Raw genomic sequence first — 27620 nt, forward strand, 5'->3', positions numbered from 1 at the left:
TTTTGAGAGATCCCGCTGTAACTTCTCGCAGTCTGCTTTGGACTACCTTGAATAATTTTGTACAGATTGCAAACTTTGCCACTACACTGTTCACCCCCTCTTCCAGATCATTCATGAATATATTAAACAATGCAGATCGTTGAGGGGGACCCTGCTGTTCTTGTCTCTCCATTGTGAAAACTGATCATTTATTCCTACCTTTGTTTCCTTTCTTTCAACTAGTTACTGATCCATGAGAGGATCTTCCCTCTTATCCCATGGCTACTTAGTTTCCTTAAGAGCCTTTGATGAAGGACCCTGTCAAAGCCTTTCTGAAACTCCAAGTACACTCTATCAACTGGATCACCCTTATCCACATGCTTGTTGACTCCCTCAAAGAATTCTTATAGACTGGTGAGGCATGATTTCCCTTTACCAAAGCTGTGTGACTCTTCCCCAACAAATTATGTTTATCTATGGGTCTGATAATTCCTTTCTTTACTATAGTTTCTACCAGTTTGCCCAGTACTGAAGTTAGGCTTACCAACCTGTAGTTGCCAGGATCTCCTCTGGAGCCCTTTTTAAAAACCAGCATTACATTAGCTACCTTCCAGTCATTTGGTACAGAGGCTGATTTCAGTGATAGGTTACATACCACAGTTAGTAGTTCTGCAATTTCATATTTGAGTTCCTTCAGAACACGGAATATACCTGGCATGATTTGTTCATTAGAAACCCATTTCGTTATCCACTAGATGTGCTTACAGATTTCTTTTCTCTTAATATTTGGTCCCTGAAAGTTTGAAATTAGACTTAAAAGATGATAATTGCCAGAATCATTCTGTTTTCCTATTTTGAAGGTTGGTACCACATTTGTTTTTCTCCAACATCCTGTTATCTCCTCAGTTCCCTGCTTCAGAGAAAAGTGCAAGAATCCAGAGGTGGGAAGTTATGGATTAACCTGTCCATGAAGGAATTTTCTTCCTAATCCTCTCAGTTAGAGGTGTGAAAATGTGCTTACGTGTTTGTGCAACAGTGTGGGGAGTGCAACTGTGTGTGCTTGCGGTAGGGCATGTGAGTATGTTTATATGTATTGAACATATGAACAATTTAAAGCATATTTTCTCATTCCTTAGAGATGAGATCTGAGGTTTCGGCCTAACATTTCCCCCACAAGTCTGGCTCTGAATCCAGATTTTATGGCTCGGGTCCGAACTCTGGATCCCAATACCCCTGAACTTTGGAATCCTGGACCATAACTTAGTGGACGTAGCTTTTCCTGAGTTTACTGAGCCCGTGTCTGAGGTGACTGACTCCACCTTGGTATGTTGTGGGTTGTTGTCCTTATTTTGGGGATCGCAAGCTGTGCTTCTTTTATCAGCAGTGGACCCTGCAGGGAATGGCCCTGGGCCTGCTGGTGTTTCCCCACACCACACTCTGGTTTGCACATGGCCACAAGGGCCTTTCTGTTTTGGTGCAAAACAAGCATTTTTTGGAGTGTAGCCTTGCTGATGAAAAAAGAAAATGATGTACTTTTTTTTTTTTTTTAAAGACACACCCTACGGAACACTGAGGCTGAAGTGCTGCTTTCCTATTGGTTACTGAACCTGCCAGTGATTCCCAGGGAGAAATGAATACTGGTAACAGAACCCTGTATCCACGGTAACATGTGACTGAAACTTTCCAGCAGAAGGTAATTTCTTTGATTTTTTTTTTTTTAATCCTTTGATGTATTTCCCTGGAATGACCCATGGCACAGCCACTCAATGACTGGCAGGGAGGGAGGCTGGTCAGGGCTCAAGCCTGGCACCTGGAAGACCTGAGTTCAATTCCCTGCCCATGTGGGACCTGGGGTGTTGTCTCTTACGTGCCTAAGTCCCAGGTTTAGGCTCCACCGTGATCCACAAAACTGCTGCAGGCACCTGCATTCCTGCCTCTAGACAGGTGCACTGCTGCCTCCTTCTGAGCCTCTGGACACCTGGCTTCGGCCCAAGCTAGGGGACGATAGGCAGGGCCCAGGCTGATAGGCGTGCTCAGAGGCTGCCTGCCAGATCGGGTCCCATTCAAAATCTGAAACCCTTCTCAGTTTCAGCCCAGTGGTTACTGTGCTCATTTCGGATGTGGGAGGTTCAATTCCTCCCCTCTGCCTGAGGGGGAGAAAGGCTTTGAACAGGGATCTCCCCCTTTCAGGAAAGCGCTCTAACCACTGAGCTAGGGGATATTCTGATGTGGGGCTCTCTCTTTCCCGTTGAAGCTGCTTCACTGGGGATAACGAGTGATTGGAGCAGGCGGACTGGACCCTGGGTCTCCCGCCTCCTGGGGGGCTGCCCTCACCACCAGGCTCGAGTCATTCTCTCTGTCGCTCTCTGGCCCAATGACTGTTCTACCGTGGATAAATACGTACATGGTCATGGAAGAGGGGAGAGCTTTAACCACTGGGCACCTCCTGTGTAGAACAAGGCAGGTGCCTAACTCATTCCCACAAGAAACTACTTAGGCTCCTAAACTGCCTGACTCCCGGCGATGGGTTCCCATTCCTGGATCGCTAAGCAGAGATAGGCACCTCCCTGCCACCTCCTCTTGGGAGCCTTCCTCCAGGAGATGGGCAGGGCTTAGTGCACACCCCTCTCGTCAGCATCTCCCCAGGGCTAGTGTAGGCCACCCCCCACCTAGCGAGGGTGACCAGACGTCCCAGTAAAATCGGGACTGTCTCGATTTTTACATCTTTGTCCGATACACGGTCCGGACGCCATTTGTCCCGATATTGCAGCTTTGGCTGCTCCGGTGTGTTTGTTTTTATTTATTTTTATTTTGCTTCGGCAACTCTGGCCGCTTTTTTTTTTCCTTCCCCCATGTGCCCCGATATTTTCTCCATTAAATCTGGTCATCCTACCATTTAGCAGGCTGGCTTTTGTGGATCATGTTCTAAGGCCTCCCTCCCCATACATTATACGGGGCACCGAGGTGCTGAACTCGGGCTTTGTGAATCACAGTTCCTGGGATTTTCTGGGCTCCTCAGCATGGCAACACCTCAAGCCCTTTGTGAATCCGGGCCTTGGTCTCTCTGCCTCAGTTCCCCAACCGTGCAATGACCCTCCCCTACCTCACAGGGACCGTGTGAGCTGCTCAGATACATGGCCCCTATGACCACAGCAAGTACCTGTGATAGAGTGACAGCTCACCCTGGGCCATCGCTCACCTACCTGGTAGAGAAGCATTAAAACCCCCTCCCTACTAGTCAATATTGAAAAAAACAAACACCCCAAGCAGCTTCACAGAATGGCAACATGTGAAAATGACCAGGTGTGGCATTGTGGGGCTCCATTGGAAATGTCAGCCTGGACAGGGAATCCTCCGCCTGTTGACGCCATTACTGAAATGCAGCCACCTCTGGGAATGAAGCTGTCTTTGGTGCTGTCTCCTCTACTTGTCCGTGACCTGGCTCCAGCCCTCCAGCAGGGGCAGGCGCATGCCAGGTGTTAAGCATGTTCTAAGTATACCTGTGGGATCGAGCCCAGCTTGTGAGAAAGGTGTTCCCCTGCCTGGTTTGAGAATCCTGCTTCAGGGCTCTGCAGTTTGGCCTGAGTCCGAGGAGCTCAATTACTGTCAATACTCAATTCTGAAAGTGGAGAAACTTGGCTCAGAGCTGTGACATGAGGTGATGTGACTTGCCAGAGGTCACACAGTCAGTGGCAGAGCTAAGGGCAGAAGCCAGCCCGGCCAGGACCATACCCCCTGCTCCAAGATACCTCCCCTCCTAAGAACAGGAAGTTTGCCCTGATGCCCTTCACCCAAATTTTCCCTTCCTCGCCCTCTTTGTTCATTGATGAGCACCAATTGGCCGCCACTCTCCACCCCATAGGCAGCTGCGTTTCAGCGGTGCCATACAGAGAGAGACCCAGGGGCCAGATGAGCTTTACTAGCTTGGGCAGCACTAGTAAAGCTCACCGCGCCAATCGAACGGTGGCTTGCCCGGGCATGGGCTGCAAACCCCCTTAAGGCGGGGGAGTGAGACAGACCCTGCCAGGCAAAGGGACCCACGTTTCCAGGGGCGCTGAGCCCCCGCACCGGCCTCAGTCTGAGCTGGGCGTGCTCTGACAACAGGCCCTAACTCTCCAGCCATCCTCAAGCTGCCTGGGTTCAAGGGTGCTGTTTCCTAAAAGCCCTCCTGCCCTGGTGGCTCTGCCTTGCTCTCCCGAGGGAGGAGGAGGAGGCCGAGCCCAGCAGGGGAGCTCGAACAGCAGCGAAAGGCCAGAGACTCTCTGACTCCCCTGCCTTTCTCCCTTCCCCTGGTAGGTGGCTCCCTGTTGTAACCTGGAGTAAATCTCTCGCCCTGGCCCTGGTGGGAGGGATTTTCACTCTGAACTATTTAAGGAAATTACGCTCGAGCGGAGGAGGAGCAGGCAGGCCAGCGTGCAGCAGCTGCTGCAGCGGGGGGGGATCCAGGGGGTACGTCGCTGCCGCCGGGACGGGAGGAGACCCCCCCGCTCCTCCCCCACGCAGCGCAGCGTCAGGCGCTGCAGACCCGGGGTGAGTTCGCACCGCGGGTTGGGGGGGGGGGGGGGAAGCGGGGCCTGCCCCAGGCCAGTTCCCCCGGCTCGGCCCGGCCGCGGCCCACGTGGCACGGGAGCGGAGGGGCAGGCCCGCCGGCTCGGATCCCGGGGCTGCTCCAGGGCGGGGTGACCCGGGGGCAGCTCCTCCGCGCCGGGCCTGGAGAGACGAGCCCCGTCCGCTGCAGCAGCCTCCCACCCCAGTGCTCCCTGCCTCTCCCCATCAACCAGGACCCCCGCCCAACCAGGCTCCCGGGCCCAGGTTCCCCCAGATTCCCCATGCACCAGCGGCCCCAGTGCCCCCCAGGCAGCCGGACCTCTGCACGGGCGCCAGCTCCTCCAAGCAGGAGACCCTGGCACGTGGGGAAGGCTTTGGTCCTTGGCTGCTGATGGCAGGGTGATATTCTCAGGGCCCTGGCCACAGATACCGGTTCGCCTTACACGCAGCAGGTTAAAATCTAGGGAGAGAGAGTTCAGTTCCCCTGGTCAACCTTCCGGATTTGGGGGGAACCTCCAGGTGTGTGTGTGTGTGTGTGTCAAGAGGTCTGGCTGAGCTTATTTGTAAGGGGAGGTGGGAATCTGGGAACTGCCCACCCCAAAGCTCAAAACATGGCTTTCCTCCTGGCTCTGTACATGGTCACTAAGGTCACGCCAGGTGTGTGTGTGCACCCCATAGTCACGGGGTGTGTGCACACGCATGCTCGCACATGCGTGCACACCCCCCCCCCCCCGGTGTGGCTTGCATTATGTGTAATCTCATTACTTTGAGCTCCTCAGATGAAAGGTGTTCTGTAGGTGCAAAGTATTATTTCTTAACCATACTGCCATGCCCTGTTTACCTGGGTCTGTGGCTCGTTCCCCTGTCTTTAGAAATCTCACTACTACGTTGCTGAGTTGAGCATTTAGGCCACGTCTGCAGGTACCAGCTTACAATCGCACGGCTGTACCGATACCGAGCTGCGTTATGCCAACGTCGACATGAAACCAGCTCAGTGAGTGGCGGTTGCTATATTGGCTGGAGAGCATCTCCTGCGGACGTAGCGCTGTCCACACGAGCACTTATGCCGGCAAAAATTATATCGCTCAGGAGGGTGGGTTCCCCCCGAGCGACAAAGTTTTGCTGACATAAGTGCAGGTGTAGACGTGGCCTTAGAGTCCATGTTGTGCCCTTCTGCTGAGAAACAGGTGGAGTAGACCAATTCCACTGAGGATTTGCTTTCCCTGAGCCATCTTGCCAGGAGGGTGGGGTGGGGGGTAGGCCTGGTTTGTCCTTCCACAGAGCAGGCAGGAGGTTCAGCCTTCTTAGTCCACTGATACCCCAAGATCTGCAGAGAAATTGCCACCCACCTGGGGCCTCCACACTGCTCCCCATTTCTCCCTCTCCCCTATGGCAGCATGGCTCCCCTGTGCTTGCTGCTGATGCCTGCCTGTGAATGCCTTTGTGAGAAGGGGGCATCACTGCACGGAGGGGGTTGCCGATGGGTTCAGCGTTATCTTGCATGGGGCGGTCCCTGTGCGCTTGCAGGGGATGGGGTTGGAGGGTAAGCGGGGAAGGATGTTGGAAAGCTGCTGTGAATGGGGACTTACTCCTGGGAGGTTTGGATCCCCACTGTGCCTGGAAATAGAGCAGCATTTCCTCCCATCTCTGGAGGAGTTGTCTTGGCCTCTGGCATTTGCTTCGTGAGCTGAGTTGTGCATCTTCTGGTTGTTACTCTCGTGCCCCAGGGGTCTTTAACTGGCAAGGAGAGGGGGTGTTAAATAAACCTCCCAACCATCTACATAGCCACGTCTTTCTGCTCTGTGCGCTGGAGGGGGGGATGAGGGTTGGGCATTGCAGTCGTCTTCTGCTCCCTGCATGAGGGTGCCTGAAGGTGCATGTGGGATTTCTGCCTCTGAGGCATGTTCACTTCTGGCTTCCCCAGCTGGGCAGTGCCAGGCTCTCCTGATGAGCAGCCACACCACATGCTGGGGAATGCTGTGTGCGGCTATTCACCGGGGCCAGTTTTCAGACTCGGTGTGTGAATTTAGGCACCTAAATAAAAGCAGCTGGATTCACACTGCTTTAGTAGGGGCTGTGGGTGCCCAGCACCACTGATAGTTGGGCCGTGTATATAGGGGTCTAAGCATGGACCCAAGTTTGAAAATGTGGGGCCGGATTGAGGAGATGGGGGGGGGGGGGACCGTCACTGAAAAGGCCCAGTTGTCTGCATCGCTGCAGTGCCCTGAACCTGTTCGTTGTTGTCGCAAGGGACGAAAAGCTTGACTAGCCGTAGCTTTGTCCACAGCTTTGGGGCTGGTGTCTCCAGTGCCGTGTAGTGTTCTGGGGTTGCCTTTCCCATGAGGAGGATGTGGTTGGAGCCAGAATTTATTTCCACCTGCTGGGTCTATCGAAGTATGGATCTGTACTTCTCCACCCATGTGGCTCCAGTAATGGGGAACCCAGTGATGGGCCCTGGGCGTGGGTGGCTGTCCTTACCACTGCACCTGGCGGTACAACATCCTGGGTGCTGTTTACTCTATAGCTCCCTCTGCTGGTCCAGCTGCCCTCAGGGAGAGTTACATTTCCCCATGTAGTTGTAGTGTAGCCAAGGCCTCTGACTGCAAGTAAAAGAGTGCCTGAGGCCAACCAACTTACCCTCCAGAAGAGAGTGGTTCAAGGGGGTTCAGTGTAATTGCTCCTGTTTCAATCTGGCTCCAGCCTGACTCTTACTGTGGTAAGAAGGTAAAACAAATCAGACCTGTCCTGAGAAAGTGCAGTGACTCTTCCGACCGGTGATGGGCATGGGCACGTAACAAAACAGCATCATGCAAATGCCTCTGGCATGCCAAGTCAGGCGCTTCTTCGGGTGAAGCCCTACGTGGCTGGCCTTTTTGAGAGCTACGTACTGAAACCTTGAACTCTTGGGCCTTGCCTAGGCTGGGATTTTAGCCAGCAGGGTAGCTGCAAGAGTGCAAGCCCCTAGGGCAGACATGGGTCCACTTGGCCAGACCCTGCCCGGACTTACACCCTGTTGTAGGTAGGATTTTGACCAGTAGCAGGGAAGATGTGGTTCCATGTTCTCTGCCCTGGGATTGCTGGCACCGTCTGGGTATACAGGATACTCGGTGCTCTCCTGCGCTTGTCTGGTTGGAAACATGGAACTATCCTAGCATGCGAAGAGGCAGCAGATGTATATTTAGCTGACTCTGTCATGCTCCTGCATGCTCATGTGACTAGAGTGCTGGCTGCTGGGGTGGATGCAGAGTGCATTCTTCGGCCTGACAGCTGGAGATAGGGGCCCTGGAGATAGGAGCCAGGCTGCAGGACCCAACCTTTGGCTTTGGGCAGCCAGTTTCATATGACAGCACCAGAGCAGCATCCCAGGAGGAAGCTGTTGGCTGCCACAGTTGTTCAGTGTCACCTGCGCCCATGGCGCTCTCAGGTGTCCCACATGCTTGTGAAATGTCTGCGTGGATGCCAAGAGGCGGGGACATCCTTAGGAGGAGGGTTTGTTGTGGGAGCTCACTGGAGACTGGGGCATCTTTCTTCTTTTGGCAGTCAGACACAGGCCTCCAAACACTGACGCTCCCTCTTCCCATCAGCCTGAGCAAGGAGGCACGCAGAGAGGGGCCCCAATCCCTGCAGTGAGTCGGGGGCAGATCTGAGCAGTGGATTCTAAACCCCCCCCCACACACACACACACACATTCTCCTCTTTTTACAGTTTAACACCAGTATCTCTGAGTTGTGCTTAAGTGTCTTTGTTTCCCTACATACCTGATGTATTTAATTTCACCTGGAGCAGGGTAAGGCCCGAACATACCAAGGGCACAATGAACTCCCAGTGCTTCCTCTGTGGACCTGGTACCTTCTCCTAGGCCTGGTCCACGGTACAAAGTTTTGCCAGTGTAGTTATGTTGGCTAGGAGTGTGGGAAAAACGATCATGCCCCCTGCCTGACATAGCTGTGCTGGCAAAAGCCCTAGTGTATGTGCGAGGAGTCCCTTTGTCAGTAGAAGCTGCATCTCCATTAGAGGGCTTTGCTGGCATGAGCTTTTGGTCACTAGCAACCCAAGCTAGATTTGCAGGCGTTACCAGCACAGCCTTTGTAGTGTAGACAAGCCCTTAAAGTGCCGATGTCCCACTGGAATATTGCCGCCCCCTCTGGGAAGGGTTGACACAACCGATTCTTTTCCTGTCCGTAAGAACGCAAGAATGGCTGTAAGGGGGCAGGTCATGGGTCCATCTAGCCCAGTGTCCTGTCTTCCTACAGTGGCTAATGCCAGATGCTTCAGAGGGAATGAACAGAACAGGGCAATTATCAAGTGATCCATCCCCTGTCATCCAGTCCCAGCATCTGGCAGTCAGAGGCTTAGGGACACCTAGAGCGTGGGATTGTGTCCCTGTCCGGGGCAGTGAAATCTGTCACAATTCAAGTCCCCAAAGGAGGGTTTAAATTGTGGCATAGAACCCAGTACTCGTGTGTCCCCCCCCCGTCCCCCCCCCGGTGATCAGGGAACAAGTGTGAGTATTTTGTTGCATTGCATCCTAAGTGTCTGTGAAGGGAATTTACTGCTGATGGAAGGTGCGGGGCTGACGGCTCTATTCTATAGGTTCTTACATTGCCCTCAGCCCCACAGTATGTGAGCCCCTTCCAGTTGTGCCGTGGGGGACATAGCTAACATCTGTCCCGTGTGACTGCCCTGATGACTGACACCCTCTGAGATCCCCACAACAGGAACAGTGCAGGCATCAAGATCCCAAACCTGAAGGTGCCTCAGCATGGCCATGCAGGAGCCCCCTGCAGGTTAGAGAGATTCCAATTCAGCAGTCTCGCGCTGGAGTCTGTTGCATCCGATGAAGTGAGCGGTAGCCCACGAAAGCTTATGCTCCAATAAATTGGTTAGTCTCTAAGGTGCCACAGGTCCTCCTTTTCTTTCAGTCTCTCTGGTCCATTGAGTCCATGGTTCCTTGCTGAGATGGTAGCTAATCGGTTACACTTGCGGTATTGAATTGCGTGTGCGCTATAGCCATTGGACGGGCACCTAGCCATTTATTTCCACACAGGCCATAGAACAGGGATCTGCTTTTCGTCATTAGCAACCCAAGCTGGATTCAAGCTGGTGATCAAGGTGAGACTGCCCATAACCTGTTACCATCTCCCTGAGCTATTAGTCTCTGGGTACTTTTTATTTTGTTCACTCTCTATTGCTCTTTAAAATCATGCCAGGGTATTGGAAGCTCTTAAGGCTTCCCTGGAAAAGATTTTTATATTTCGCAGGAAATTTAGTCCATGAAATCATCTGTTTCTTTCGCTGTAAAGGTGTTTGAAGTCCTTGAATTTACCCTTTGGCCACATTAAATTTAGATTTTAATCCTCAGCACCCTGAATCAAGTCCTCAGTGGTTTGAATTATGAGCTGTCTTTAGGAATTTACAGCTTGTATTCCTGATTATACCTTGACTTTATTATATTGCTAAGCATCCAACTTATGGTCATGACTGAAATTTACAGTCTTTAGGTAGGTGCTTAGAATAACTTTTGGCGACCCTGGATGTAATTGGGGGTGATTGATGGGGTGTCAACCTAGATAAACATGTAATCTATAAAATGGTAACTCTCATAAGGCTTTCAAGCAGTGGTAGGAAGGGAAGGGTGAGTGAAAATGAGTTCAGCCTCCGAAAATGCACATCATGGAGCAAGGTTATGACCGTCTGGTTATGGTGTGACTGCACCTCGGATACTGCGTCCAGTTCTGGGCACATCACTGCCAGATGGATAAAGTGGGTGAAGTCGTCATCCCCGCTCCTGCCTCTTTATGCTGCATAAAAGGGCCAGATTGGCATTGAAAGGTCCTAAAAGTCTGTATCTGGCTGGGGGGAGACATCCGTCAGTGCAGGCCCAGCAGAAATCAGCTTTAAAGGCCTCCTTGCACGGACTCCCTCACAAGCCCTGCAGCTGGGCATGGGAGGGGGCGTGTTGGGGGCTGCAGAGGTTCTGTGCCGTGCTGTGGCTCATTGGACGGCCCTGTGAAAAGCCCAGAATTGGAAGGATGCAAAAGTGGCTTAAAGCCCCAAGATGTTGCCCAGAATCTCACCCTGTCAACGACAGGGAGTTGAGAAGGGCAGGAAGGGTTGACTTGGAGGAAAGGTTAGCAGAGCTCAGTATGTATAGTCTGGCTGCAGTGGATTTGCAAACACTTGTCAAAGCTCCAAGAACAGAGGGCAAACCCATGTATAAATCTGAAGAGAGCAGATGCCAGGAAGGGGGAGAAGTTGTCAGGGCTTGTGGGATGGGAGAAGCTGTTTGCGGGTGGTTCGTCGGAAACCTTCCTTAATGGGGGCGGTGTCCCAGGCATCAACTTTCATTGGCGGGGGGGGGGTAAATCTTGGCCTGATAGCTGCACAGGGGAAGACTGCAGCTTGCAAGCCAGTGCAGCACTTGTATCCGGAGCTTGCAGGTTGCGCCGCTGCTTTTGCCACTGCCCAAAACTTTCTCAAGTATCTGTAAAGTGAAATTAACCAGGCCCTCCTGCCGCTCCTGCAAGTGAGAACACTATGGACAAGATGGTGGTTAAACTGCTATCTAACCCTGTTCGGAATGGGCCCAGGTTGTCTGAACGCTGGTGGCTTGCAGACAGGGCCTGACAATATGTTGCCCTGCTTGGTCTCCATGATTTGTGCTGCTCTTGGTGCAAAGTGACTTTTTTTTGGTTCTGGCAGGTTGACGTACCTTTGTTTTCTTTTCCTCTCTTTGGAGGAGCAGGGTAAGTCCCTAACCCAGGGGGCAATTCCACTCAGCAGCATGACAAGCGAGGTGGTGGAGGATGAGATGGAATTTTATTCCAAGGCTGAGAAATACTGGAAGGACGTGCCGCCCACGGTGGATGGGATGCTGGGTGGGTACGGCCACATCTCCAGCATTGACATCAACAGCTCCAAAAAATTCCTGCTTAAGTTCCTTCGGGTAGGTGGTCTGGATCCATCTGGGGAGGGGCGGAGGCGTCCTACAGCTTGTCCTTTAACTGTGAGTGGATGTCTAAACACCTGCTGAGTGGCTCTCTCCCTCCCCACAGCTTTCCAAAGCGCTCTAGAGACCTGACCGCTGTCTCTTTCCTTTGGCCCCTTGTGTGTGTTGGCTGTCCAGTGCCACGAGGCTGGTTGTCTATGAATGATCTCCTTCAAAGCCTAGCTGGTCATCCACACCCACTGTTAAAGGGGGATTTGTGAGCGGTCCTGATGTCTGGCTAATCGCGCCACATGAAGCCAACCCGACTGGGAAATGATCTCCGTTCAAATCCTGTAGCAACCAGGTGTTCATGCAGCCCAAACAAGTCTCACTGTGAATGTAGGGGGCAGGGAACTCCCTTGTTGGTGTCTCAGCTGAGAGGCCACCGATAGACTAACCCGTGGAGACTGAGCCCCCCACTCCCTATTGGAGTGGATCTCCTCTCTGCCGGGCAACATGAGGGCAGCTTGTAGTGCCCCTGACAGTGCTGTTCTTTGGAGAAAGAGGCCCTCAGGCCCCAGCTGGCATTGCCAAGGTCCAGTTCCCAGCACCAATTGCCACGCCCCTCTGTTATAGCTTGTGAGCTTTAGGTTCCTCTTGGCAGAGTTATGTCTCTCCTGTCCCTCATTTTCACTTTCATTTCAGGATGGTCCTAACAGGACGGGAACCACCTGTGCCCTGGACTGTGGGGCTGGGATCGGCAGGATCACCAAGAGGCTGCTGTTGCCTCTCTTCAAAGCAGTGGACATGGTGGATGTGACTGAGGACTTCCTGACCAAGGCGAGGACCTACCTGGGAGAAGAGGGCAGGCGAGTGAGGAACTACTTCTGCTGCGGCCTGCAGGACTTCAGCCCCGAGCCCAACTCTTATGACGTCATCTGGATCCAGTGGGTAATAGGTGAGAGAACCCCTCCCTCTGCCATATGGAAAAGGCCCCTTCAGTTCTGCTGTCCCCAGCCTACTTCTCTTCCCTTGTACGGAGGATACACACTGGCTGGTGTGGGATTTACCCAAGGAGGGCGGGTAGAACAGCTTGCCTTACTCCATTAGGTGATGCCATGATCTGCAGAACAGACCCACGCACCTGTCTAGGGGTGGATCAACAGAGCACCAGCTGTTCCCCACACAGATACAGCAGTACTCTGCCCGTCTGTGCTGCTCCATTCCACCCCCGCAGTTGGAGTAGGTCAGGGAATCTTGCTGGTCCAGTGCTCATGGCTGGTCTGTGTTTCTACATGCTCCCTGCTAACGCTCGTGTGCTTCTCCCTCTTGCCAGGACACCTGACTGACGACCACCTGTCTGACTTCCTGAAGAGATGCAAGGTTGGCCTGCGCCCCAATGGCATCGTTGTCATCAAGGACAACATGGCCCAGGAGGGAGTCATCATGGACGATGTGGACAGCAGCGTGTGCCGGGACCTGGACGTGGTGCGGATGATCGTCCGGCGTGCAGGCCTCAACCTCCTGGCTGAAGAAAGGCAAGAGAACTTCCCTGACGAAATCTACCACGTCTATACATTTGCCATGAGATGAACCCGGGCTGGGAGAGGCTGTTTACCAAGAGGTACCACTGTGCCAGCTCAGAGCAAAGGACCAGCCCAGCAGGCCCTTTCTGGGGGGACCAGGAGGACACCTATCGTGCAGTCCAGACACTTCACGGTTAAAATTTGGGGTGGGGTGGGGTGTCCTAAATAACCCTGCTGGGGCTGGCTGGAAAGATCGGGGCGGGTCTTCTGCATTGCTGCTATTTGTGAGAAAAGACAGCTGCCAAATACACTCTCCTGCTGTTGCACCTCTGTACACGGACTCTGCTTAAACACCCCCACGCCACCCACCCAGGCTGGCTCTGTAGAGAGGAAAAGCCTTGATGCTGCACCAAGTGGGGGTATGAGAGGCAGAGTAAGAACTCCTGCAACTGCCCTGCCTTGGTGTGTGCCTGCCGCCAGACAACGCTGCGTGCGCGATGCCTGAATGCCGCTCAGTTCAGGGCGTGCGGAGGAGGCTGACGCACTAGCTCTCCCTGCTGCAGGGGGTAGAACTCACTAGCTCCTGCTCCAGCTCCCTACTTCGCTGTTCCTAACCCTCCTCTGAGTGCCTGAACTGGGGTCGGTTCAGCTAGGCGTTTCTTGCTGCCTTCCCGAAACCAGTCTGAGGCAGGAGGTTGTACGTTCCTGGGACGTGAAATCTGTCGCAAAGGCAGAGGGGTAGATATTCGGGCTCTCTCACAGTGATGGAAAAGGGGTGATTTTGTTTGTTTGTCTGAAGATCTCTGCCATTTCCTTGGGATGGAGCAGATCTGTCCAAGGGGAGGAAGAAAAGAGGCCCTGGGGCTGTCATGGGGTTTTATATGGCTGCCCATCACCACTGTATCTTCCACGCAAAATCAGTAGCAATAGCAAAATCGTTAGTGTCTTCATGGAATCTCGGGGAGTTTTTCAATGCAAAAACTTTTTCAAGATTTGATCAAATCCATATTTATCTGTGTGGGGGCAGGTGGCGTAGAGGTTGAGAACTTGTGGGGCCAGTGCTCCCTCCCCAGGGGCACAGCAGAGTTGGGTAATACCCAACCTCAGCCGGGGACAGCTTGCCTGCTGTACCTGTTCGACAGTTGTGAGTCAAAAGGGGGGAGTCAAGCTGCCCACGGCTTGCTGGGGATGTGCTCTCCTGTTCCCTCCCTCCCAGTCCAGGAGAAGGGAAATCTCTCACCCTAAAGGATTTTTAAAATAATGTTGCTGTGGCCAACTACACATTAAGAGAGACTCCAAATAGAGCCCTGGCACCTCGCCCAGAGTGGGGGTTGTGAGGGTAGGCCGGGCCCTTGCTGCTGACACGGGGCAGTGGCTCTGGTGCCATTGTATAATTACGGGCAAGGCAGTATTTGCCACTTCCTGAATGAGCCTGTTCCAAGCAAGCACTGACACCTGCCACCCGCTGCAGAATAAAGAGCCTGGCCCAGGGTAGGGCTAGAACCTGGCTCTGAACTGCTGCGTCCCTCTCCCTCCAGGCAGGCACACCATGGTACATGGCGGTTCCAGCATTTCAGAGAGGGAGCCTGCACCCAGCCTGTCAAACCACCCCCCGCTGTAGCAACTTCCCATCTGTTGCCACTCGTCTCGTGATCACTGAGCAGCAACCCGAAAGGAAACGCTGACTGGTGGGGTGGGTTTAAGGGCTTGTTTGCACAGTGACTTAGTGCAAATCAGGCTGTGACTCCGGCGCTCGCTAGCTTTCGATTCGCGCCTGGGCAGCTCACACTTGGCTCCCGCCATTTAACAAGGGGCAAGCCTGCAGTGATAGCCCCTTGGACCTGATGCTAAGTCGGCCTGTGTTGTAAAGAGCAACCATGTTACTTAGGCAGGAATTAAGATCCAAAGGGGCACCCTCCCTTATTTCAGAGCCCCTCTTGGGCTAATAAAGAGGGCAGCTAATTTCCAAAGAGGGAGAGAGCAGGCCCAGTGGCTGCCCTGTTTGGGGTAGGGCCATGTACCAACAGTCTTTGGCGGCTGACTTCGCTGCTTGACAGTGTCTTACCAGGTATCGTCTAGTACCTTTTTATCCACAACCTTTACTGAGCTGCAAGTCCCCCGCTGGCTGGGAGGAGGGAAATATCCCTCTCGTGCAAACAGCCTGCAGTTAAGTGATTTGATCAAGTGCCCAGTACAGAACTGGGAATAAAATCTTGGCGTCCTGCCTGCAGGACCAGGCTTTGACAATGCGAAGGCTCTTTTCCCCCCTGGCTCTGGATAACTTAGATGTTTTCATTCTCTCCGCCCTGTAAACAAATAGCTGAGCCTGACTTCTGTCAGTCTAGTGTAAATCTGGCATCTCGGTGCTGCTGCTGGCAGTGTAAATCCTGTGAGTTAGCATCATTTTGGGTTATGCCAGTTTTATACTCGTTTCATCAAGATCAAAACTGAGTCCTGCACCTAGTCCCACTGTCAGAGATGCGTGCCGGCAATCACTGCCTCGTTTGTTTAATCTCTCACTGAAAATAAGGAATGAGTCCACGGTGCCTGGCCCATCCGTGTTACCCACTTACTGACAGCGGGGTGACTAGCCTCCCACACACTAAAGAGTGCTGCAGTTAAGTCTTCGTCTCCCTACGGGACAGGTAGGTCCCACCTGCTGAGCCCCTGGGGAACACCCCCTCTGCCCCAAAGGAAACAAACATCCATTTTCTATTACAACAGGTCATGTTTAATGGCTTGATCTCAGCAAGACACTGGCACAGTGTTCCATTTTACACCCATTTGTCAGTCAGCTGCTTCTGTGAAGTGTTGGGGGTAGGGGTGGAGGGGCGAAGACATCGGGTGGATGGATTTTGGCAGGAGAGTGAATTGCATATTCTTGCCCTGCCGTGAGTGTTAACAAATGGGTGGAAGTGATGGCCCGGGAGGAACAGCCTCATGTTGTACCCAGCTGAAACGTTAGCCACAATTACTTCAAGGCTTTTCATGCCTAGCTGGTAATTATAGGCGAATCACAGTGGATTTCCTCACTGGAGCCTTTGCTTTTTCTCCCAGGGGGTGAGAATGGCTTAGCAGCTGTTTGGCTTTGGCACTTAGAGAAATTAACACACTGGAAGGAAACCTGCCCTGAGTGGATGGTGCTGTGACTCAGCCTTTCATCTCTGCAGCCCCAGGGCTGAGATCACACCTAGGGTTTAGCAGGGCACAAACCAAAGAAAACGAGAGCCCTACCCTTTGTCGCCAGGGCTTAAAGTGCTCCTTTGGCCAAGGTGCGTGGCCTCCAGGAGGAGGCACCTCCAGCCCAAGACACGGCCTCACGGGGAGGGTCAGTGGAGCCTCGGCTGGAAACAAGCTTAGAGGCTCCTCTGCTCCAGTAGACTTGGCTACCACACCCAAGACACAGAGTGGAGAGCTGCACTAGAACCCTCCGAACTGTAGGAGCCGGGCAGAACATGCCACTAGACTAAGCCGAAAGGACTGCCTGGCCTGGGAATCCACAACCAGGCCCCGTGTTAGCACTGTTCCTACAGTCTCCTCCTTGCCCCTGAGCACGTCCTTTCACAAGCCCATCATTTCCGGGTGCCACCCTCCACTTGCAATATCAGTAGCTTGCAAAGCCCTGAGCTAGAGAGTCAGATGCTGCCCCCAGCCCTGCCGCTTCCCTCTCCTTTGTAAAGGTTTCGCTGAGCCCAAGGCCCCCCCAGATCACCGGGGCACCGGCCTTCGCCCCCACCGCTTGGCAGATGCCTGGGGAAAAGAGAGCGAACGCTAACCTCTCCCTGCTCTTCGTTTAGTCCCGGCAGGTGGTACAAGTGGACAAGCTGTTGCGAGAGGAGCGTGACTATGGCCCTTGGAAATCCTGGGTGAAGTTAGTTGCTCCTGTGGCCCAGGCTGCCAAGCGCCACGTCTCCTGCTTTCCAAGCGTCGGGAGAGCCGAGCCTGCTCCAGGCTCTGCACAGAGGGATCTGGCAAAAGGCCATCAATCCCTCAGACAGCACCGCCCGCGCTTGGGCCTGGCCCGAGGGGAAACCGCCCGCATAGCTTATCGAGGAGGCACTCGCTGAACAATTTCTCTAGCAGGTCGAGGTTTCTTCCTGCCCCGGGCTGTGCTCCCAGGAGACAGCAGCGTTGGAAGCCGCCGTTCGCCTGAGGCACCACTTCAGCCCTTCCTGCGTGGTGGGCGGAGAAGGGAGAGGAGGAATGTTTGTTCCTCGGCCTTATTCAAACAAGACGGCACACGCAGTCACGCAACCTGTGGGGTGCATCGCCTGAATCTCTGCTCCTCAGACCGGGCCCATGATCCCAAATCCAGGCAGGCATTTCTTGTACGTCCCTGTGAAGCAGCCTTCTTACCAATGCTCATCGCTCGTAAAGGCACAAAGTCCAGATGACCAGCCCAACCCACTTACCCCTCTGCCCTCCCACCCCGAATCACACTTCATGGGGATTCAGGTTAACATGCCGTTGAGGGTATCCCTTCCCAGAGAAGCCAGGCCCCGGTATTTGTGGACAGTGTGGCGTGATCAAACAAAGCACTGGCTGGCAGTGGAGGAAGCTGGTCTGGACCATAAGGAACCTCTTGCTCTTCCAGGTGGGGAAACCAAGTCACCGGAGTGTTTGGGGGAGGGACTGGAGTGAGGATTCCAGGTCTGCCCCCTGCCTGGCTCAGATGTCCTCCTCACCGGCACTGCCGTGGTCTATGAGGAGATACCACTTTAGCCTGTCGGGAAGTGGAAGGGCCTTGATCTTCACATCCACTGGCCACGGTTTGAGGCGCTGCCGGATATACACCCTGCAGAGATGTTTCAGGGCCTGTGGCGCGTGCTGCAGCTGCTTCAGGGAGTAGAAAAGGGCCTTGATCTTCTCCCCATGGAACCTGCAGCTGGTGGAGTTGATGTCAAAGTTGCTGGGCAGTTTGGGGATCTGCGAGCTGGCCACCATGAGCTCTAGGACAGTTTCTGCTTTTTTCAGGAGGTCAGCGGAGAAGCTGTCGTCTTCCGAGCTGCTCAGGTGGGAGCACAGTCTCTCAAAGACCACGTGAAAGCCTGACCAGCATGAGGGGCCATGGAGGGAGCAGTTGTAGGAGGCCCCCGACTCCAGCAGGAAGCGTAGGAGCAGGAAGTGGAGCTTGAAGCTCTTGAGGCAGATGTGCATGAGGGACTCACGGGCTGGGCACTCACTGGGGTCAGCGCCGTGGGCCATCAGCAGCTGGGTGACCCGGAAGCAGAAGCGGTTGATCATTCGCGCCTCCTCTTTGTCCCCGCCCACCGTCTCGGCAAGCAGGAAGATGATGCAGGTGAAGACAGTGTCGCCGTCTTTCGTGGTGGCCTTCACGTCTGCTCCTGAAGCCAGAGAGAAAAGGGGGAGCCATAGTCAGACGCCGCAATGGACACCGACTCCCTGGAACGGGGGGCTGACACCGAAGAGCAGGTGCAGGTATGTGTCGCACCCCAGCACGTGGTACCTCTCCTCTGAACTGCAGCCCCAAGCCCCTGATCGTTGTCACCCACCTCCAGCCCTCTTCTGCCTGCCATTTAGGGAGTAGACGGGGCTTTGATGGAGCGCACAGTAGCGACTGTTTCACCTAGAGAGACAGTATCTCTCTGCACCAACCTGTGCTGCCAGTTAAAACAATCTTCACAGAGGCCAAATGTTATGTTATTTGTTTGTATTGTGGTAGCACCTAGGAACCCCTGGCATAGACCATGGTGCTAGGTGCTGTACAAACACAGAACAGACGGGCCCTGCCAAAAAGAACACTTGGTTTTTACCGGGAAATGAGCTGACAGCTGCTCGGCTGCCCTCACCTCCTTCCAACAGGAGCCGGATGTTTTCGGTGTTGTGGATCTGAACTCCATCGCTGCTGGCCAGTGCATGCAGTAAGGCTGTCTTTCCTGTGGATAAGAGTATAAACCGGGGAGTGGGAGCATTACGTCAGAGTGACTTCTAGGAAGGGTCCCTTTTGTGCCTGCCCCCTCCACGAACCATGACGGTATGGAGGGGACACTCTGCATATAGCTCTGAAAAATAATGAACCCCCTTAATGAGCTATTCAGACCGCACAAGGATGCAGCAGAGGGAGCATACACAGCCTTGGGGATAGGGCTGCCAACTATCTAATCACACAAACCCAAACATCCTTGCCCTGCCCCTTCCCTGAAGCCCCGCCCTGCTCACTCCATCTGCTCTCTCCTATCCTCACTCACTTTCACCGGGCAGGGGCCAAGAGGTTCGGAGTATGGGAGGGGGCTCTGGGCTGAGCCTGGGGTAGGGGTGCAGGTGCAAGCTCTGGGAGGGAGTTGAAGTGCAGGAGGGGGCTCAGGGCTGGGGCAGCGGGTTGGAAGGGGGTGAGGGATGCGGGCTCTGGCCAGGAGGTGCTTACCTCGGGCCACTCCCAGGCAGTGGTGCAGCAGTGCTAAGGCAGGCTCTCTGCCTGTCCCGGCCCCGTGCCGCTTCCGGAAGTGACTGGCACGTCCCTGGGGAGAATGGGAGGGGGTCACTACGTGCTGCCCCCGCCCTCCCCCGGGGGCCACAGGGACATGCCAACCGCTTCCAGGAGCAGCACGGGGCCAGTGCAGGCAGAGAGCCTGCCTTAGCACTGCTGGACTTCTAGCAGCGTAAAATCTCCCAGTTTGGCTTCAGTGGCCTCCAGGAGATAAAGGCCGATTCCAGGAGACGCCCGGTGAAACTGGGAGGCTTGGCAACCCCACTTGGGGCTAGTGCGTGTTAGCACAATACTGCTTTAGAGTCACCAGAGGGAGCACCAGACATTGTGGCTCTTCCATTAGCCCCTGAGCATCCCAGGGCAACTGCAAGCATGTTACAGCATGAGTGTCACAGCACAGAGTGTGATCTCCCCAACTGGTGTGGGCAGGAATTAAGTGTCCTAGCCAGAAGTGCCAGGTAGTCTGAGCACGGCATGTTCGACTGTGGTTAAATCCCTGCCTGTCCTAGAGATACCAATAGCCCTGGGGCAAATGCCCCTGAACCCTGGTCGGGTTTGAAGGTCTTAACCTGGATCTGAATTTCCACAGGTAGTTCCTGCTTCTAAAATGGGCTAAACACTGGGCAACTCAGAAATCCAGAACCAAACTAACAGCCTAGGTAAAAGAACCCAGGTGTCCTGCCTCCCAGTCCCCTGCTCTAACTAGACCGTGCTGTCTGCCCATTCTCTTTGCTACGCATACCAATGGTTGCTTTCTGTGGGAACCAAGTGCCCCAGGAGTTAGGGTGGGGCAGGAGGCCAGAGGGAAATTCACTCCCTGTATGATGGAAAGGGGCACAGACCATTTTTGTCAGCCGCATTGACATCAGCACTGAGTTCCAGGAGACGCTGCAAACATGGCAGCCGCTCGGGCTCCTCACTGGCAAGATCCAGGGGGCTGCTCTCGTGAATCTGTGGGGAGGAAAGGCAACAGCAACTGGAAAAAGCCCATGATCTTCCGCTTTAGCACTTCGCTGTGGAGGCTGATCATACAGAACAATCCACAGTCAGACAATGGGGTGAAAAGCAGGGCTCGTATGGCCGGAAGGGAAGAGTGTAAGTTAGTCCCTTCAGCATTAGCGCTATGGGGCAGGGCAAGCAAAGGACTGACTGCAGCCTGTGCAAACTACAAGTCCCAGCATGCAATGCTCCACCAGGACCTGAGCAGCCCAACACATTAAAGATAAAGGGAGATGAGTTAAGCAGGCATCACTCTGGATCCCTCTCAGCGAGTGCTCTCTGCAAAGGAATTCACAGGCCCAGATCTCCCAGGAGGCGTTATCAGTACTATATATCTAGGAGAGGTCAGATCCTTTAGCCCTGTGTCTAAGGTGGGTGCTTTCCATACCCGATCTCTCCGGTTAATGTCCGCCCCACGGTGCACTAGCAGCTCCACCATGTCCGGCTGGTTTCGGAGAACAGCGATGTGCAGAGCTGTGTAATAGGTGACAGGATCTAGAGCCAGAACCGAATGACAAGTCAGGGAGTTTCAGAACTAAAGACGCCCTCCAAAAATATGAAACGGTCCAAGATAAAGCAGAATAACCCAAACCAGCTGGGTTCAGAGAGTCCAGCTCCCCAGACGGGGCTAAGAGCGTGGGAAGGGGATGGGATCCTGCTTGGCTTGGAGGAATTACAGGGAGGGCTGGCCTGAAGCAAAGCAATTGACTGCCCAGGCTCTGCTGTTGTGGGGGCCTCGTCTCTAGGACAATGAACAAGCTGGCCCTAAGCCCCCAGCAGCCGGATCAGAAGAGCCAACTCCATCCCAGCCCCTTTCTGGCAGGCTGCAGCCCTGCTTTTGTGACAGTGGGGCAGCCCACAGCCCCTACATGCTCTGCGACCCACAGGGGGGCCCCAACCGCCTCCCTGACAGCAATGGACGGACAAGAGACTCACCACTTGTCACTGCTACCCTGCTGCATCTGGGCCTGCAAGGGAAGCAATTCATGGCCCAATACCCCCATCCCCACCCCCTTCCCAACAGCTGGATGCTCCACAGATCACGGGGCCGGCTCCGTTTAAACCCAGCCACCCTGCAGGAGCCCGGCCAGGATTCCAGGTGTGATGTCACAAACGCCCAGCCACTGCCAGAGCGGGAGGGTTTCTCTGACCACGGGCTGAACAGAAGAGTCAGTGTTGGTTTCTGCAGCTTTTTAAACCCTTCACCCTATTAAACAGGCCCATGTGCTGACGCACAAGGCTAATGCAAGGAGCGTTGCTGAGAGAGGCCGGATGTACAGCCCTGAAGTTCTCTAGCCATCCACAGCCCCGGGATAGCGTTGCCATGGTTAGGGCAAGCTAGTCAGCACAGACCTGCCAGCATGCCTCAATCCTGATCTGAAGGGGTGGTTTAATCCCGGGGGCTCGCATCCTTGTGCTCGCTGCTGGGACTGGCAACACGGGTGTCTGCTGTGGCCACTAAACTGGCTTGAACCCCACCTTGCTCTATTCAACAAACAGCCGGCAGTCGGTAACAGCTTTTCGTTGCTGTTGGTGGATTTGAACCGTGAACCTAAAGGCGAGGGGTACAGGGATTGCCAGACAAACCACTGCACTAGCCCGTCGCCTGCCCCACGAGTTGACACCACTTGGATTTTACCATCAGACTCTGGCCTAATATGTTCCTGTTTCCCTGGAACCACGCTGGTGCTTGCGCCCTGGGAAGCCAGCACGTTCCGACTTACGATTTAAACCTAAAGGCACTCACCAGCTTCCTGCGATGCCCAGAACATGAGCACAATGCATTTCCAAGTTGGCTCAGAGAAAAGCACCAAGGAATGGTGGGAGAGACCAGGCCCAGTGCCAGCAATTGCATTTTCATTAACGTTAATTAAAAAAAAAGGCAACACAGCATCCTCTCCCTGGCTTGAGTTCAGAGAAAAGAAAAAAAATCAATCCATTGTGAGGGATAGGGGCATGGAAGGTCTTAGGAGACAGATCGCAAAGGACCGATTTTATTACCCACTGAAGGGGGTTTGGAGGGGAAAGTGGAATATCCTATGATCCTACCCAGCTCACTGATCTTCCCTCTGGTGGAAGGGGGTTGGGCGTTGGCTTCTTCCAAAACCCATAACACATCGAACACTGCTCCACGCATTAGACAGGTTAACTTGGGAATGACCAACCCAATGAGGAAGGGGCAGGGCTTGGGACCTCAGTTCAGATCCAGGACACCTCGTCGTGGCTCCAATCCACCGGCCAGCCCACAAATGGACCTTTCCTCCCTCTCTGCCGCCTGCAAAGCCTGTTTGCATCAGGAACAGGGGTGCGCTTAGAACACATCATCTCCCCCAGATTTACCTTCAAAGATAAGATTGGCCCCATTCTGCAGGAGGATTTCAGCTGCATTCACCAGCCCAAGTTCAGCTACCTTCAGCAAGGAGTAGCTCACTCCTTCTTGGTAGAATGGGGAGTGGGTCTCTCTCTCCAACAGCTTGTTGAGGACCAAGAATTTGCTGCTGTCTTCAGCTGGGCAGCTGGGGCTTGAGACACAGAAAAGTGGCCCATTGTTAGAGCTCCATGCATTTCTCCTGGGATGTGCGTTGGAAAAGGGAATGAGGGAGGCCTAAAATTGACAATGATATTATCTGCACGTAGGGCCTGATCCACGCTGATTGAAATCAACGGAAAGACGCCCACCAGCGTTTGGATCAGGCGCTGAGACAGCACCTTTCCTCAGAGGATCTCCAAGTATGTTGCTAGGGTAGGAAAGTCTCAACTCCACTTTGCAGAGGAGAAAAAAATAATAATAGAGGCACAGAGAGCATGAGGGACTTGCCTATAACCACATGGCACATCTGAGGGCGTGCTAGGAACAGGGCCCCGCACACCAACCTCTCAGACCTGCACTGCAACCGCTAGATGACTCTCCCTTCTCACCAGGGTTGCAAGGAGCACAGCTGCGATCGAGGTGCCCAAGATATTTTGACTTTAGATGGGATTTGGGCACCTGACTCTGTTGGGCTCTTTCACAAAGCCCAGCCCAATAACGGTCTCTGCAGGTATCTTACCCTCCTTCGTTCCAGTCTTGTGTTGTGGGAGCCAGCCGCACCTCGGTGCATTGCACCCTGCTTTCGCTGCTGCTCTCGTTTTAGGGTCTGACTGCCGTGGGATGTTTTATTTTGCTCAGAATTAAGTGTCAGCTGCCTGAGAGAACTCCACTTAGTTCCTATCGCAAGAGTTTGCTCCAGGTCAACAGACTCTAACAGGGAAGGGCTCTCTAAAGGGTTAAACAGCTCCTCTCTGCAGGTTTTGGGGAACACCGTAATCTGCCTTTTAACCCCTGTGTAAACAATTGGCTCCACTATTAAAGGGCTCCCCAAATCTTCTTGGCACCCACATCCATCCAACGTTAGCATCCAGCTTTCCTACAGCAAAGCCCTCTGATTGTACAGTCAGTGATTCAAGGATAGCGCACCAGTTAGCCCACTGGTGGAGACTTAGGACACTTGGGTTCTCGTCCCAGCTCTGCCACTGGACCTGCCAGGTGACCTCGGGCAAGTCATTTCACCTCCCTGCTTCCTCGTCCACTTCTTGTATGTCTTGTCTATTTAGACTGTAAACTCACTGGGGCAGGGACCACCTTTTACAACATGCCTATACAACAGTGGGACCCTGATTTCAGGTGTGACCTCCACATGCTACTGTAATAACAATAACTTAGAGTGTTAATTAGATACCACACAGCTATTCAGAGGAACTTCTGTGGAGAGAAGCTTAGAGTAACCCACAACCACTTATTTAATCCTTCATTCAGTTACTTAAAAAATAAACTAAGTCACAGAGTAAAGGCCACCAGAGTTTTGAAATTTGTTACCTCTCTAGAGTTTCCTGCTTTTCAGGATCCTGTATCCCCAGACATCCCAAGATCTCATCTACCAATGGCTGATACTCAAAAATGATCCTGCGGAAGCCATGCAAGAAAGGCATTGTGCTCTTCTATTCAAAGATCATCCAGAATATCCTTTTGGCTCAAGCACAAGAGATGGATTCTTCTTTTCTCCCTGAAATCAGAGGGACGTTCAAACAGGGATCAGTTACAGGTTTCTGGAAGGGGAGCATCAGATACAGAGCTGGGCAAAAAATGAGGATTTGGTGACACCAAAACATTTAGCAAATTTGTGTTGGTTTCATCCGATTGTTTTGGGTTGGAAAAAAAACATTAAACAATTCTGGAAAAAATCAAAACTTTTGTTTCAATGTTTTTAAAATGTTTTGATTGTTCAGTTTGAAACAACTTTGTGTTTCAAAATGTCCTTTGATTTTATTCAAAACAATGTTTCAGTTTTATCGAAACAAAATGATCTGTTTGTTTCAGGTCAAATTTATTTTACTTTTCAATTTGCTGAAAATGTTTCCAGTTTGACCCAACACAATTTAAAAAAAACAAACTGCCAGTGAACTGAAAAATCCTTTATTCACACAAAACTAGCGAGAAGGTCTCACTAAGGGGAGACTAGGAGAAATAAGGGGAGCTGAGGGTTAACCATGACCACCTAACATGGTTTTAAACACGAGTTGTCCTGTCTACGCTAGGACCACAGCCCTGTTTAAAATTCAAATTAGTTAAAACACATTGACTAACATTTTTCCTAGCTTAGATGTGGCCTAATTTTAAACAATAGGATAGTTAGAAACAATGATGATGGAGTCTTGGTTCTGTTTCTTAAGAAGGGTTCTCAACACCCGCTATAAACAGAAACACTCCATAGGTGTTTTAAAAAACCATTAACTACACTGAACTTAAAAGATCATAATGGTGCAAACAATACACTTTTTGCTGTGTTACTAGTAACACATTAGGTGCTCTGATGTCATAGTGACGAGCAGGATTTTAGAACCTAAACAGAGTAAGATTATTAAAAATGAAAGGATTGTAAGGATCTTATTTCAGTCATCACTATTTAGTTCCTTTGTTTACTTTTTGCATTTCTCCCAGTGTAGACAATGGGAATCAACACAGTCACCTCTACTGTTGTTTAGTCAATTTCACTTTCAGGTTCTCTGTGTGGCAGAGAAATATCTAGTTGTTTAGAAGCACCTGTTTTCACTGGATTTTTTCCCTTTTAATTTGTACAAGCCATGTTGGTCTTAGATTTTTAGAAAAGCTGGAGGGCTTCCCCCACACCTTACACATTTTAAAAATTTGGGCCCCTATCTAGGTCATGCCCCTTTAAATTCAAACAAATTTTTTTAATTAAAAAACATTCCCTGCATTGTTTCATGTGTTAATACAGAAGAACCAAAACATTAAAGCAGCTAGTCCATTTTCACTGTCCAAATACAAAATGTAAAAATAACCAAAACCATAGACAGAAGTAAATTAGATTTTTTTTCGGTTTCAATCATTTTAAGTGTCAGTAGTAACCAGAGGAAAGAACTCCTCGCTCAGTTTCTTCGCAATATGATTTTAGCCTGACAGTGCGTTGCTTTCAGCAAAGATTTAATTTCTGACTCTTCTACTGCTATGGCCCTGACCCTACTAAGACCTAGGCATGTGCTTAACTTTAAGCATTGCAAGTAATTCCATTGACTATTCACAGTGCATAAAGCACAGACAAAAATCTTCAGAGTATTGGGGTGTAATACTGTAAGTTCTTTAGGACAGGGGCTATCTTTTGTGTGTGTGGCTGTGCAAGGCCTGGCACACTGGGGCCCTGATCCTGACTGGAGCCTCTGGTTGCCACCACAATAAAAATAATAAATGAATACCACCACCTGCGGGAATAACAAAACATCAAGCTACCCCAAGGTTACCGCAGCAGTCACACGGTGCTTAATTCACCTGATGCAAATGATGAACTTGTAAGAGCGGAATCAAGCAGTTAACACCTCCCTCCACTTGAAACAGGACCAGGCACAGCCCAAGGCTAAGGGCACGCAGCTGGCTGGGAAATTTCACAAATATACTATAAACAAGCAACGCTGTTTACATGCACGCACGCACACATATGTATGTTTCCCAACCAGCTCAACCAGATCATGAGTCCTCACACAGTGGGTCCCAGGGTACGGGCCAGGTGACTCAGTGACCACTTGCCATTGGTAGGGGCATGTACTTCTTTCTGGAGGCAGGGTGGCTCCCTGTGGGATCTCTCACTGAAAGAAGCAGCTTGCCTTTAAGTGGTCAGGGCCACCAGCAGCACCTGCCACAGTGGCAGCTACCAGGCATTGCAATAGGGGATGTGACCATCACACCACAAAGCTAGTCATGCCCCTGCCAAGTACCCGACACTGCAGTCAGCAACAGCACGCACCTGTATGCCATTGCACCCTGCTGCACCCACACATGCTATGTGCAGACACACCCGCCATTGCACCCTGCTGCACCCACACATGCTATGTGCAGACACACCCGCCATTGCACCCTGCTGCACCCACACATGCTATGTGCGCACACACTCATACCTGCAATTGCACACTGCTGCACCCACACATGCTATGTGCACACACACACACCCACACACGCCCGCCATTGCACAGTGCCGCACCCACACACGCCCGCCATTGCACGCTGCTGCACCAGAGAGGGCCAAGAGTCCTGCCTAAACCCGAAGTAGGGCCTGAGAACCCCCCCCCCGCTCCCCCGGGGGGGGCAGGCAGGGCTCAGTTCCCTTCCCCAGCGCCGCTTCCCCCGTAGTGCCCGGGGCCGGGCAGTCAGCCTCCCCCCGCCCCGTGCTGGGTTCCCCGCGCCAGCCTGGGCCCGTGGCACGCGCTCCTACCTGCCCGGGAGCCTCCTGGCGGGCAGCGCACGGGAAACGGAAACCGCTTCCGCAGGCTGCAGCGCACCGTCCCTCTAGCGGCCGAAGGCGGGTGCTGCAGGGCGGCTGGCTCAGCAGAGGGCAGCCGCCTACAGGGAAAGGGGAGCCAGGCAATGTCTGCACGTTGCAACCTGGGCTGGCCGCAGGGCACGTGCTTTGCAGGGGCTCCTTCTCCCCTGACGGCACCCTCCCCCCACTGTAGCTCGGGGGCTGGGTATGTCACCCCCCCACCCCCAGCCCCAAAGCCTGAAGGCCATCAGCGATGGCAACCGTCCAGGCTTGCGCCCTGCACTGTCAGGCAGGCTAGATGCTCGTCCTCAAACTTGGTCGGGCTCGGGGTTCACGCGAAAGGTTTGCAAATGTAGCCACAACCCTTTGGGCCAAAATTCAGG

At 52.9% G+C, this 27620-nt stretch overlaps 2 protein-coding genes across 9 annotated transcripts in view; one reads left to right on the forward strand and one right to left on the reverse strand.

Annotated features, from left to right (window-relative positions):
• The window catches only part of NTMT1 (N-terminal Xaa-Pro-Lys N-methyltransferase 1), a 123908-nt gene extending 110656 nt beyond the window's left edge, over positions 1–13252 (forward strand). Inside the window, exons 1-5 of one of the 6 annotated variants that reach the window (XM_074973792.1) lie at positions 916–1053; positions 1532–1672; positions 11267–11473; positions 12161–12413; positions 12792–13252. In XM_074973792.1, the coding sequence (XP_074829893.1) occupies positions 11312–11473; positions 12161–12413; positions 12792–13048 (672 nt within the window). In that variant the 5' untranslated portion in view covers positions 916–1053; positions 1532–1672; positions 11267–11311 and the 3' untranslated portion in view covers positions 13049–13252. Of the gene's footprint in view, positions 1–915; positions 1054–1531; positions 1673–4350; positions 4510–11055; positions 11474–12160; positions 12414–12791 lie in introns of those variants that run through there. The other 5 variants (XM_074973790.1, XM_074973791.1, XM_074973789.1 and 2 more) reach the window with 5 other exon arrangements.
• Positions 13253–15707: 2455 nt separating this feature from the next.
• Positions 15708–27288, reverse strand: ASB6 (ankyrin repeat and SOCS box containing 6). Of its 3 annotated transcripts, none has more exons than XM_074973787.1 (7): positions 27190–27288; positions 24285–24471; positions 22769–22950; positions 20817–20923; positions 20272–20380; positions 18792–18878; positions 15708–18326 (listed from the first exon to the last, which is right to left on the reverse strand). In XM_074973787.1, the coding sequence occupies exons 2-7, from the start codon at positions 24395–24397 to the stop codon at positions 17650–17652; spliced, it is 1275 nt and encodes a 424-aa protein (XP_074829888.1). In that variant the 5' UTR covers positions 24398–24471; positions 27190–27288; the 3' UTR covers positions 15708–17649. The 3 variants fall into 3 exon arrangements, with proteins under 3 accessions (XP_074829888.1, XP_074829887.1, XP_074829889.1); XM_074973786.1 differs by lacking the exon at positions 27190–27288 and adding an exon at positions 26253–26805; XM_074973788.1 differs by lacking the exons at positions 22769–22950; positions 24285–24471; positions 27190–27288 and adding an exon at positions 22478–22757.
• Positions 27289–27620: the final 332 nt, after the last annotated feature.

The sequence above is a fragment of the Natator depressus genome, chromosome 16, assembly GCF_965152275.1.
Source record: "Natator depressus isolate rNatDep1 chromosome 16, rNatDep2.hap1, whole genome shotgun sequence".
In the NCBI taxonomy this organism is placed as follows: domain Eukaryota; kingdom Metazoa; phylum Chordata; order Testudines; family Cheloniidae; genus Natator; species Natator depressus.

Bases quoted from the DNA above. Each gene is read 5' to 3' on its own strand.
- ASB6 (XM_074973787.1), bottom strand. From the start codon at position 24,397: ATGCCTTTCTTGCATGGCTTCCGCAGGATCATTTTTGAGTATCAGCCA. The intron at 18,879-20,271 runs GTCTGTGCCCCT...TCTTATCCACAG, and splicing joins CAATGCGGCTGACAAAAATG to GAAAGACAGCCTTACTGCAT. The intron at 18,327-18,791 runs GTGAGGGCAGCC...CTCTGGCTTCAG, and splicing joins CCGGCTCCTGTTGGAAGGAG to GAGCAGACGTGAAGGCCACC.